At 31.2% G+C, this 12,503-nt stretch overlaps 2 protein-coding genes across 13 annotated transcripts in view; one reads left to right on the forward strand and one right to left on the reverse strand.

Annotated features, from left to right (window-relative positions):
* Window positions 1-12,503, reverse strand: part of LOC123270511 (calcitonin gene-related peptide type 1 receptor-like) — a 280,947-nt gene that overhangs the window by 155,275 nt on the left and 113,169 nt on the right. The window lies entirely within an intron of this gene.
* LOC123270505 (UDP-glucosyltransferase 2-like) overlaps window positions 1-12,503 on the forward strand; it is a 32,331-nt gene that overhangs the window by 11,125 nt on the left and 8,703 nt on the right. The window contains exon 1 of one of the 10 annotated variants that reach the window (XM_044736589.1): window positions 789-1,189. The exons of 4 other annotated variants lie outside the window; for them this stretch is intronic. In XM_044736589.1, coding sequence (XP_044592524.1) covers window positions 884-1,189 — 306 coding nt within the window. In that variant the 5' untranslated portion in view covers window positions 789-883. Of the gene's footprint in view, window positions 1-788; window positions 1,190-2,886; window positions 3,352-4,560; window positions 5,059-6,919; window positions 7,303-9,201; window positions 9,616-10,318; window positions 10,761-12,503 lie in introns of those variants that run through there. 5 more of the 10 variants (XM_044736584.1, XM_044736583.1, XM_044736593.1 and 2 more) reach the window with 5 other exon arrangements.

A 12,503-nucleotide genomic window follows, 5' to 3' on the forward strand; every position in this document is an offset into this window, starting at 1 on the left:
ACGAGGGTACTACCTTAAATAAAAATAACCATTAGTAAAAGCGAATAAGAGATAACTCGTGAGAAAGGCAGAACTAGCGAGTGAAAAGGAAAGAAATAGCACAAATTATATGTCCCGAGTGAACTACCTTAATAGAATAAAAAAATTTTATCTTCGAGATATAAATATGATAAGAAGCGCTATTTAACGATGAAACTTGATGAATAGGAGTTTATGCTGTGAACAGGTTGGCGTAACAAGCAGAAAGTGTGCTCTAAAACACGAGCACGAAAAATCTCAGAACATACGTTCTCCGTACGATAGTCATACTCATACAAAAACGCTAACATTTATCTAACATTTATTTTTCAATTATATACTAAACATTAAAAAATTTTATTCTCAAAAATCTTAAAAACTATGAAATTTTGTAAATGTAAAAAAAATTTTCAAATGATCATGTAATTTGAAATTTTCAAGAAAAAAAGATTTTAAAAGAGGTGTTAGAGAACCTCTACGTGATAGGTCTGAAGGCTTAAATATCTGGTAATAAATTTTGGGTTAGCAATATTTTATTTGTTGCAAAGTTTTTCTATCTTCAATTCATAATTCTCGGTAATCACATAGTCACTGCATGTTGATAGTAAATTAGTAACACTGATCTCAACACCAACAAATGCAAAATAATCTCATGCATGACTTGCAACATGAATCGGGATGACTTGAATAATAATTTTATTAGATTAAAACCTATATAAACTATCAGCAGTCTCTCAAAGATATTAATTCGTTAGTCACGAAAATGAAAGTGGTGATATCATTTATCGCGGTAATTTTGTTTAAAATTGCGGGATGTCATGGCTTACGCATTTTGGGAATTTTCCCTTTGAATGCGAGAAGTCACATGATGTTCCACGAGCAAACGATGAAGGGACTAGCCCGCCGTGGTCATCAGGTCGATGTTGTCAGCACTTTTCCTCAGAAAAAGCCCTATCCAAATTACACGGATTTGGAAATTCCTCCGGCACTGCATAAATTTGTCAATAACTTGACTTACGACTTCGCGAAGTCCAAATTGGAAAATAATTTAGTGTACTTTAGTGCGCATGAAGGCGGAAATATTCTTTGTGACAAGGGGTTGAGAAATTTGAACCTTTTGAATATTCTACACAACCCGCAAGACCCGCCGTATGACCTTGTGGTCGTTGAGGTGAGTTTTAAAAGTGTGTGATTTATTTTTGATGCGTTAATTGTTGGGCGAAAAAATTTTTCTGTAATTAAATTTCATTGAAATTAAACTATTGCATTAGTCTTTATGAAGGAACTTCGTGAAAAATTTTGCTATTTATTGACTCAGAAATCAAATTGATTCAGAAAATATAGATAGTATAAAAAACAGTTAAAAAATAGTTATTGCCTCATACACCCATCCATACACGAACGTTCAGAAAAGATTCTGTTTAATGTTATTATTTACTATGTTAAACAAAAAAATTTTTATTGAAATATATTTTATGTGCCTGACAAATTATTTGACTTGATATAATTGGACTGGTGGCGATCGACGTGGTTTTTTGAGGTTAAAAGCTGATTAGTTTTTGGAATTGAACCTTTAAGCGGTTTAAAAGTTATTCCAAAAAAACCACATTTGAAAAAAATTTTTTTTTCAGTTTTTTTAAGATTTATCAAAATCTATTGATCTGAATCGGTCCAAATAGTTTTCAAAATCTAAGTTTGGTCAAGCCTTTTCGAATGGCACCAACCGCGATGAAATCGGTCAAGCCGTTCAAAAGTTATAAGCGGTTCACATACTTTCACACACACACACACACACACACACACACATACATACATACATACAGACACGTGACAACCTCGCGGGGATAGTCAGGGAAGCTTCCTGTGACCTTCAAACGTCGAGATCTGATGAAAACTCGATTTTTGCAAAACGGGGTGAAAACAATAACTTCCCGATTTTTGAAAATCTTCTATTTTCTTAGCGGGAAGTTAAAAATTTTAAGCTATTGAAAAATAGTAGTAAAGCAGCATATTTTTGGTATTTTGCCGGTAATAGAAAGTAGGGATCTTCTTTTCCGGTTTTTTGCTGCAATAGTGCCGCAGATATACAGTAAATATGCGGTACATTTACGGTTTAAATGCTGTTAATATACCGTAATTTTTCTATTGTATTGCCGTAAATATTCTGAATTTATTTCGTAATTTTTTCGTAATAATTTGACAAAAAAAACTGGCTAAAATAACTGAAGTATTACGGTAAAAATACAGCATTTATATCGTATAAATACCGAATCTTTACGGCATTTCCAAAACCGTGAGGGGATGTATTTTATTTATAACTAATTAATATGTTGTTAGATTTATAAATATTTCTTTGATTATTTTAATTTTTTCCAAAATTCTTAAATAATTTTAATTCGTTTTGACGACGCTGAAAAGTTTTTGTAACTTTGAAAAATCTATTCCCATTTCACCTGTCGAATTGTCTTTTTTCTGAGGTATTTAATTCGGAAAAATATCATGAATTTTCGTAGAAAAATTAGTAGATAGATTAAAGTATTGCTTATGTTTTTGAAAATATGAGAATTTGAAAAAGAAAATGACCAATTTCCTTAAAAATGGAACAAATAGAAATAAATATCACTAATTTTAGTGAAAAAAAAGAGTAATTAAAAAAAAATATTCCTAATTTTTTTGAAAATTGAGCAATGGTCATATTCTGAAAATATAAGTACGAAATAAAATCCTATTCCTGGTAACACTGGCATCAATGATATTTTACTTAAGTGTAAAATATAAAAATTGTCACTCTCACTATGAATATTCTACTCCGCTGATAGAACGACTTTCCATATCGCGCAATGCATAGTCAAGTACCGCGATAAGAATTCAATGATCAAAAACATGACATTCGTTTACACGGCATTACCAGTAGTGATTACCACCAGTTCGAAAATCATGAAGAATCTGTTAATAATCCTTACAATCTTGACAAACTGTCATGGCTACCGAATTTTGGGAATTTTCCCCTGGAATAGCCGTAGCCACATGATGTTCCACGAGCAAACGATGAAGGGATTGGCTCGTCGAGGGCATCAGGTTGACGTAGTCAGTATTTTTCCTCAGAAAGAGCCTTACCCAAACTACACCGACATAGACATACCTTCCGCCACACCTGAGTGGACCAATACGGCAACTTATGAACTCATGCTAGAAATCATGCAATCTGGTATAATTCATGTTCTAGCCACTGTGTTCGGGAACTTCTATTGTGAAAAGGGCCTAGAAAATCCTAAAGTTAGAGCGTTAATTGACAACCCGAACAATGTGTCATATGATCTGGTTATTACTGAGGTGAGTTTTTATTTGAGTTTGTAGACGGTTTGGCCCAGTCAGAAGTATGAGTGTTTAAGGTAAAAGCCCATGTTATTGACAGGGTTCCCACTATTGACACCCTCTTTAATTTTATTACTTCATTATTAAAATATGTTAATAATCCTAATTGTTGATATTTCATGACAATTTTACATATTTTTAAAATTAAAAATTAGTAAAATTTAATTCCAAGGTACAAACTATTTACCACAAAAAAATTCCATTTTTTTAAGTAGGTCAAAACCGCTTAAACGTTTGTAATTTCTTAACAATATCATTAAGAAAAACCTTATTTTTAAATCCGGATTTCTCAATGTTTTTTTTATGTAATTGCATTGTTTAAAATTATTTTAGATTATTTATAGTCTAAGTAATCATGTTATCATTTATTTATACTTTATCGAGTTAAAATTAATTTTAAAATAGCGGATAAATGTCCTATAAAAAAAAGATAACAATATTTATTTGGAACACGATAAAAAAATTCAAATATTCATGATCACTCTCTTAGTATCAATAATAGGAGCTTTTACCTTACACAGTAAAAAATTTTGCGTCATTGCGTCGAAAAATTTTGTGTTAAAAATTTTTATGTTAAATATTTAACACTTTTTTACGTTGATTTAACAGAATAAATATTAAGTTTACACATAAAAGTGTTAAATATTTAATACCAAAATTTTTAACACTGTTTTTTGACGCAATGACGAAAAATTTTTTACTGTGTACAAGAAAATTTACTTTACCTGGAATTCGAAATTTGGACATTTGAAAATTTTTTATTAAATTTAAATACCCAGATTTTATAATTCTAACTACGAGAACCGTAGCCACCTAGCGGATAGCTTTTTAACTAACTCTTTATCCAATTTAATTTTTATCTTAAATCATTGAAATTATTTTTTAACGTACTAATAGAAGAATTTATTAACTATTAAGTAATCCAATCATTTAACAACAATTTGTTGATGATTATTCATAAAAAATAATGCTATAATAAAGTGAATATTTTCGAGGTATTACACTTTATTAAAATTTAAGAAATCAGTTTTTTTTATAGATTTTTTTATGGACATTTTGATGACTTGAAATTTGCGAGTAATGACTAGTTAACTTTACTGCAAGCTACTATTGTCGTAATTTTACGTTGCAATAACCCATTATTAATCTTACAATAGTCCCTCGTCGCAATTGTTTGCGATCATGACATTCAATACGCCAGTGACAGTGACAGTGACAATGACAATGACTGGAATGATTACAATGAAAAGTGTCATGAATTTATCATTGCTGATAAGTGTGATGATTTTGGTGAATTTGGACAAGTGTCAGAGTTATCGAATTCTCGGGATTTTCCCCATGAACGCCAAAAGTCACATGGTGATGTTTGAGCACATAATGAAAGGGCTTGCGAGAAGCGGCCATCAAGTTGATGTCGTAAGTGTTTTTCCGCTTCGTAAGCCATATCCAAATTATACTGACTTGGAAATTCCGGCCGCGATGCCCAAATTGGTCAACAATATGACCCATGAATTTTTGAATGACATTCTTCAGCTGAATATTGTCCAGTTTTTAGCTGTAAATTACGGGAATTTTATTTGTGAAAAGGGCTTTGAGCAAGAACCTTTGAGAAAAATTGTTGAGCAACCGCCTAAAAATCCGCCGTATGATCTTGTTATTACAGAGGTAAGTTTTGTGAAAAAGTTTGCTATCGTGATGGAAATTTTCAATCAATTTAAGACAATGAAAAAAGAAATTATTTTATTTAATACTAGCAGTTCGCCCCGGCTTCGCAGGGGTATTTAACAAAAATTTTCAAATTATTCATAATATAAGATAGCCTATGTCACCCGGGGATAGTGTAGCTTTCCAACAGTGAAAGAATTTTTCAAATCGGTTCAGTAGTTTCGGAGCCTATTCAATACAAATAAACAATCAAATCTTTCCTCTTGATAATATTAGTATAGACAAGAGAAGAATTTTTGAAATAAAAAGTAACTTTTTCTCAAAGATAAATTCAATGAAATATTTTTGGCTTGGAATAATTTAACTAAAATTTAACAGTAACAAAAATTTGGAAAGTATGATATTTTATTAACAGACAATTGAAAATTCGATAGATATATAGTTTTAGAAAATGGGATAAAAATATAATTAGTAATTTATGTTTAAGTAATGATGATAAAATCTACAGATACCTAACAATTTTTAAGAAGTTTTTAATAATAGTTATTTTCGATACGTATGTGCAAAGATAGGTATTTTGGTAAGCTTGAAGTGACGTGACGAGGCTGAGATTATGGGCCTATTCTCAACAAAACCGAATACATCGTTATCGGTCGAGCGAAGCAAGACCAGATATTACGTATGAGGTTTTGTTGAGGATGTATCCATAACCTCAGACGAGTGTCATCACTTCGTTTATTACCAAAATATAGTATTTATATTATACCTACCTTTGCGGATTTGTATCGAACAAAATTTTTTGTAATATCAACGGCGAAACTCAGATTTGAGAGAATACAAACAAAATTTATTAAAGTTTAAAACAATATTTTTAAGCGGACATAAAAATCTTGTTTACAAAAATCGACTTGTCGCCAAGATTTTTTGTTTCGATTTATACTTTCCTTGGCGAACGATTGTAGAAGTAAACGAAACTAAATATCCTATAATAATTTTTAGCATCCGTACGGGAATGTAGAGACAGATAGAGAGAGAGAGAGAGATGTCACTTATCGATACGTGTGCGAGAAAAGTAGACACAATTATAGCTGGCCAGATATCATTCATTTTACCCCTCCTAACTATAGCTCGAAAATCCAAGTTTCGCGGTTGGTTTTACAAAAAATATTTTCTCATAACTTGTCAATATTAATATCAACGAACTTTAAATTTTATTTCTATCAAATTGAAACACTAAACGATATGAATGAATAAAAGTTTGACAAAACAGTAATTACTACTGTATTATAAATTTAAAAATATTTATCTAACATCTGAAGAAAGTTTTAAAAATCTTCAGGGACTTTTATAAGTACAAATTGCGACTTTTAATTTTTAGAATGTACATTATTTTTAACTTACCAAATAGACGGAGAATAATAAATATTAAAAATTAAATTTTTGACATTCTGAAAAATTTGTAATTACTGATTTTTAGAAAGGAATTTTAAAGCATGATTAGCTAATTTATTTTCATAAAAAAACAGTCAATAAGAAAATTTTTATTCTGAAACGTGGTTGATAAGCAGCTATAATACTTCCCGATTAATACTGAGTCAATCATAGATAAATATAAACCTAAACAGCCTCATAAAAATTGATCTGCCGTATCATTTCAATGACTTGCGAATCCTACTCAAGTGCACTCAGGTGATAAAACATCCAACATAATCTTCTGAAGCTTATAAATTACAATGCATTCATTTTGCTCATCAAACTTGATAATCAATTAGTTATGCGAGATCGCGAGTGTTAGAGTATTGAATCATTTCTCATCCAACATCTGGTTTCAAATTTCCAAAAATGAAGCTCTTTCTTCTCGCCTTTTCGATCTTGATCGTGCAATCCGAACCGCTTCGAATTTTGGGATTTTTTCCTTTGAATGCCAGGAGCCACATGATGTTCCACGAGCAAGTATCCAAAGGGTTAGCTCGTCGCGGTCACCAGGTTGACGTTGTCAGTACGTTTCCCCAAAAACGTCCTTATCCAAACTACATGGATTTGGAGATTCCAGCAGCGATGCAAAAGTTTGTTAACAACATGACCTATGAGTTCAAAAAAACTCAATTGGAAGACAAGAACATCATGAACTTCATCACCGAAAATGCCGGAAACCTCGTTTGTGAAAAAGCTTTCCAGCATCCGCAAGTTCTGAGTTTTGTCTCCGGCACGTATAATCCGCCTTATGATCTCGTTTTAGTTGAGGTAAGTCTTTGAAAGCACTAGAATTTGATCCCGCGATTCGTCAACCAAGTGAGAGATTAGCTAATCATTAAAGTGGTGATCAAACCAATCGTGTTTATTTTTTGAATCGTCTACTGTAAAAACATGATAAATCATCATGTTTCAAAATTTTTATTCAAAGATTGGCAAGATAACAATTATTTAGAGGTTTTATCCAAGATCTTGGTACAAGTCTCCAAAAATCAAGTTCTTGCTTTTTGTTCTTTAAATCTTAAGGGGCACAACCAGTGTGAAATTTAAAAAAAATCGATTTATTTTTTTTTCATATTTCGATAAATTATACACGGAGAAAAAAATTTTGCTATAAGAACTCTATAGTAGTTAATTAGTTGTAAAAAGTTCCAGTAGGTTAACGTATTCTTATAGTAACAATACCGTTTGGCTCCTGCAACTCTACATCGTTGAGCTCTGAGAGCTAAACGTTATTAACCTCTCACAACTCTACAGGATCGTTCTAAGACTATAACAAATTTTTGGAAGTCTGCTTAATAACTTTTTTTTACGATTTAGCATTGATAATTTAATAAATACATGCAGCAGAATGAATTTATATTGCCAACAATAGTTGTATATGACAAATAAGAATAGTATTATAATAGAAATAAAATAATAATAGAACTTATATTACAAATAAAAATTATTTGTATAATAAAAATATGGTCGTCACAAAATTATCTTATTTTTGTAATTATATCAATAAATATTGGACATAAAATCACTACCGTATATGCACAAGAAAAGATAAACGAAAACAAATTTTATTTTGTGTTAAATGGGGTCTTTTTAATGTATTCCGATAACTTATTACTTATCACAATATATTCAACTAATAAATTAAATTAATAGTCACTGCAAATGAACCTTGAAAAACCATAAATACAAAACTGTTCTAACGAAATTCAGTTTGACAAAAAAAAAAACCTATTTCCTTAAATAAATAAATTGGGAACTTAATTGTCCTCCTATATTTTTAATAATATAGATTAGTAACAAAATAATTATGTTTGGCATTTTAGAAGATTATGAAATATGTCAGCGCATTCTACTACTGCGCAACGTAGAGCGCTCTCAACTATACCGTTTGGCTCTGAGAACAATCCCGTAGAGCTCTGAGAGCTCAACAACATTGAGTTATCAGAACTAAATAACATTTTGTTACTGTAACTCTACAACGAACAGTAAACTGTGTATAGTTGTGGTAACTCTATATTGTTGGAGTGATTACTCAAAGACAAATGATCCGATTACTGCCAATTTTTTTCCTGCATGTTCTGTATATAATTTTTCATACAATGACCCTCCAGTTTTTTGATCTGATCCTAAATCGAATTTCGGCAGGTCAAAAACGACCAAAATTTTGGGTAAAATTCAGTTTTTTTTCAAAAAACGCCGCCATTTTGTCAATTTTTGATATTTTTTTTCGACCATGAGTCACCGTACGGACAATATCTTCTAGTTTAAAGAGAATTTTTTTTTCTTTGGATTTATCCACGGAGAAAGCCGGAATCACTCCAGCAGTGGAGGACCTTTTTTTTAGCGCCGTCGGAGATCGCGTGTAACTCGGAAAATATTTAAATTTTTTCTTCAAAAATTTTATTGTATATTCTTAAAATATGTATTAATATACGCTTAAAATTTTAAAACAATTCATAAAGAATTTTTTTTTTATTTTAATTCCCAAAAATCGCCTTTTTTTAGGCTATCACACTGGTTGTGCCCCTCAATTGTGCACTTTGAATCTCTTTAGCTCAGTTGAATGGACTACTTTCCATATCGCGCAATGCATAGTCAATCACCCTGATAACTATCCTCGTTCAGAAACATGACATTAGTTGCCCAGCGTTAACAGTAGTGATAATTACCACTTTAAAAATCATGAAGAATCTATTGATACTCCTTGCAGTTTTGACAAACTGTCATGGCTACAGAATTTTGGGATTGTTCCCCTTGAACGCCAAAAGCCACATGATGTTCAATGAACAAACGTCCAAGGGATTAACTCGTCGTGGGCACCAGGTTGACGTTGTCAGTACGTTTCCCCAAAAACGTCCGTATCCAAATTATACTGACTTGGTGGTTCCTTCAGCGTTGCCGCAGTTTGTTAACAACATGACTTACGAGTTCAAAAAAACTCAATATGAAGACAGGAATATGGTTGAATTCTTCGCCGAAGATACCGGGAACTTGGTTTGTGAGAAAGCGTTCCAGCTTCCCCAAATTATGAATTTGGTCACTGGTATACACAATCCGCCTTATGATCTTGTTCTCGTTTCGGTGAGTCTTTTTAAGTCAGCTAAGTGAGTGATTAATTAATCATTGAGGTGTTGAAAAAAACCAATGAAATATATTATAAGGAAGGTCTCTCTTTTGCGGTGCTGCATTGTGGAATTTAAAAAAATTTTTATGTGATAATAATTTATCGGTAAAAATAATTCAAGAAATTGTCAGATGTCTGTTAATTTTACACATAAGTAATTTGATGCACCGCTCTATTCGATTTTTTCGCGGCACTACTTAATTTAAGTTATTTCTTGGTTCCACCGCTAGGTGGCTACACCTTCTCGCTAGCAGAGTAATCTTACCAGAGTATATATAAGGGCCAAATTATTTTTTTTAATCATTCAAGTGAACGGTTAGTGAAATATTGATAAAAAATTTATCCGATCATGAAAGATTAACGCTATTTGTTACAATTCTGTACAAAATAAAACACGATAAACATATTATTACATTCAACTTGAAAAAAAAAAAATGCATACTTTTTTTGCACCACTTAACTAATTATGAAATTTAAAATTTTCAAATTTTGCTATCACTTGTGGAATAAATTATCATACCTTATAGATCGAATTTAAATAACACATCAATATTCAATCAGTTCGTCCGAAGAATTGCCAATGAAGCTTCTTATCGCCAATAGATACCCCTTCATCCAATATTCATTTTCAATATAGACCTAGTGTCTTCATTTTGTCTTTGAACTCAAGTCTTTAAAAAAGTGTCTGATCAAAATTATGAAGTGGATATTATACTACATGTTAATTGTGCTTTTGGGCAAGCAAAGTCACAGTTACCGAATTTTGGCAGTATTACCCTTTCCCGGTCTAAGCCACATGCAGTTTCACTTGCAAATGTGCAAGGGGCTAGCTCGTCACGGTCACCAAATCGACGTCGTCAGTTTTTTTCCTCAAAAGAAGCCATACCCAAATTATACCGACTTAGTCATTCCAATATCGCTGCCCAAACTGGTCAATAACATGTCATACGAGTTTTTCCTAGAGAATTTCAGAAACCAAGACCAGGTCTATTATTACGTTGATTCCCTCGGGAATGCTCTGTGCCAAGGGCTGGAGACGGACGTAGTAAAAGAGCTTATTAGTAGACCACCCAACCCGCCTTATAATCTCCTTATCGTGGAGGTAAGTGTTCTCGGAAATTCATTGGAAATAATTGGCTTCTATTGAATATTGCTTTTCAGTATACTCTTGATTGATTTTGATGAAACTCAGCATACATTTGCAACAATTTAAAATTGTTTAATTAAAAAAAAAAATGACTAAAGTGTGATATAATCTATAGCGTTGCTTCATTATTTATTAATAACCGCAATAGTTTTCAAAGTTTATGTTAGTTAAATATGAACTCGTCGGTAGAGTAAAAAAATTTTAATGCATTTTATTGCAAAAATGATTTATAATTATAAGTGGACATATTGTTATTAATAACATACTAGTAGCAACATGCAATCACCATGCGACTGCCGAGATTTACGAATTATGAATATGAAAACTTTGGCTTAGTGATTTTTTTATATTTATAATCACACTAATAGTTTGGGTACTTTTTAAATAAATTTTAAAAATAATAGTGCTATCACAGGATCAATTAAAAATAATTTAATGGACAAATGTGACCGTACAAATTTATAGAACCAAAAAACTATTAAAAACTCCTCCAAAAACTTTACATAAAAAATTGACAACTAAAAAATATATAAAACCAAAAGGCACTAATTCTTAATAAGATCTTTCTAATGATACCAAATTAAACTATAAAAATTCCTTAAAAAAATAATAATATGCGCGACACAAAATTTTCCTTTCTCTCTCAATTATTTAAATCATAAATAACTATCGCTAAAAAATATCGAACCCAATTTACGATAAAGATATACTCATTTCTAAATTTTTCTTAGTCTCTTAATTATATAAATTAATTATTGACATATAACCTCATGGATGTATACAAAACAAAATAAATAAATAAACAAATTTTGTTTATCGCTAAATTCTAATCTATTCATAACTACTTCGAAAACTTATCATAATAAATAAACTATTTTAGAAAAGCATATGAAACATTAAAAAGGCACAACTTCAGGTTAAGACTTTTCTAACAATACCAAATTTAACCATAAAAACCCATTTTATCATATAAATACACTGGCCCCATAATTTCGCTTATTCTCTTAATAATATAGAATTGCAACCGTGCATTCACTATGTGACTGCCGCGACTTGTGAACTATGAATAAATAAAATTTTGCTTTATTAAATAATGATTTTTGTTAAATTGCACTGTACTTTCTTAAATATTGAAGTTTTTAAAGATATAAGCTCATCCCGATGTTACAGTCATCAAGAGCTTTCATTTGAGTACCTACACATGCATTTTGATATATTTTTCATAAATACATATTAGGGTGTGCCAAAATGTAACTTCCTTGATGGACCTTTTAAAATTGGAATTTTGAGTTCCGCTTTTAACAGGAGTTGTGTTTGGGCATTTCCTGACATATTTTGAGCATTAAGGATTTATTTGATTTTTATAGAATTTTTTAACAGGAGTTTTGTTCGGCCAAATTTTGAAATTTTGAAATTTCAGCAAAAATGCCTAAACAAAACTCCTGTTAAAAAATTCTATGGAAATCAAATAAATCCTTAACGCTCAAAATATGTCAGAAAATGCCCAAACACAACTCCTGTTAAAAGCGGAACTCAAAATTCCAATTTTAAAACGTCCATCAAGGAAGTTACATTTTGGCATACCCTAATACATATATACAGGGTGTCCTAAAAGTAACAGACGCCATTGTAAGAAGAAAAGTCCTTAGCCATTTTTTAATTAACCGCATAGATAATTAATGATTAATTAAAAATAAT

This window comes from Cotesia glomerata, linkage group LG8 (genome assembly GCF_020080835.1).
Source record: "Cotesia glomerata isolate CgM1 linkage group LG8, MPM_Cglom_v2.3, whole genome shotgun sequence".
In the NCBI taxonomy this organism is placed as follows: domain Eukaryota; kingdom Metazoa; phylum Arthropoda; class Insecta; order Hymenoptera; family Braconidae; genus Cotesia; species Cotesia glomerata.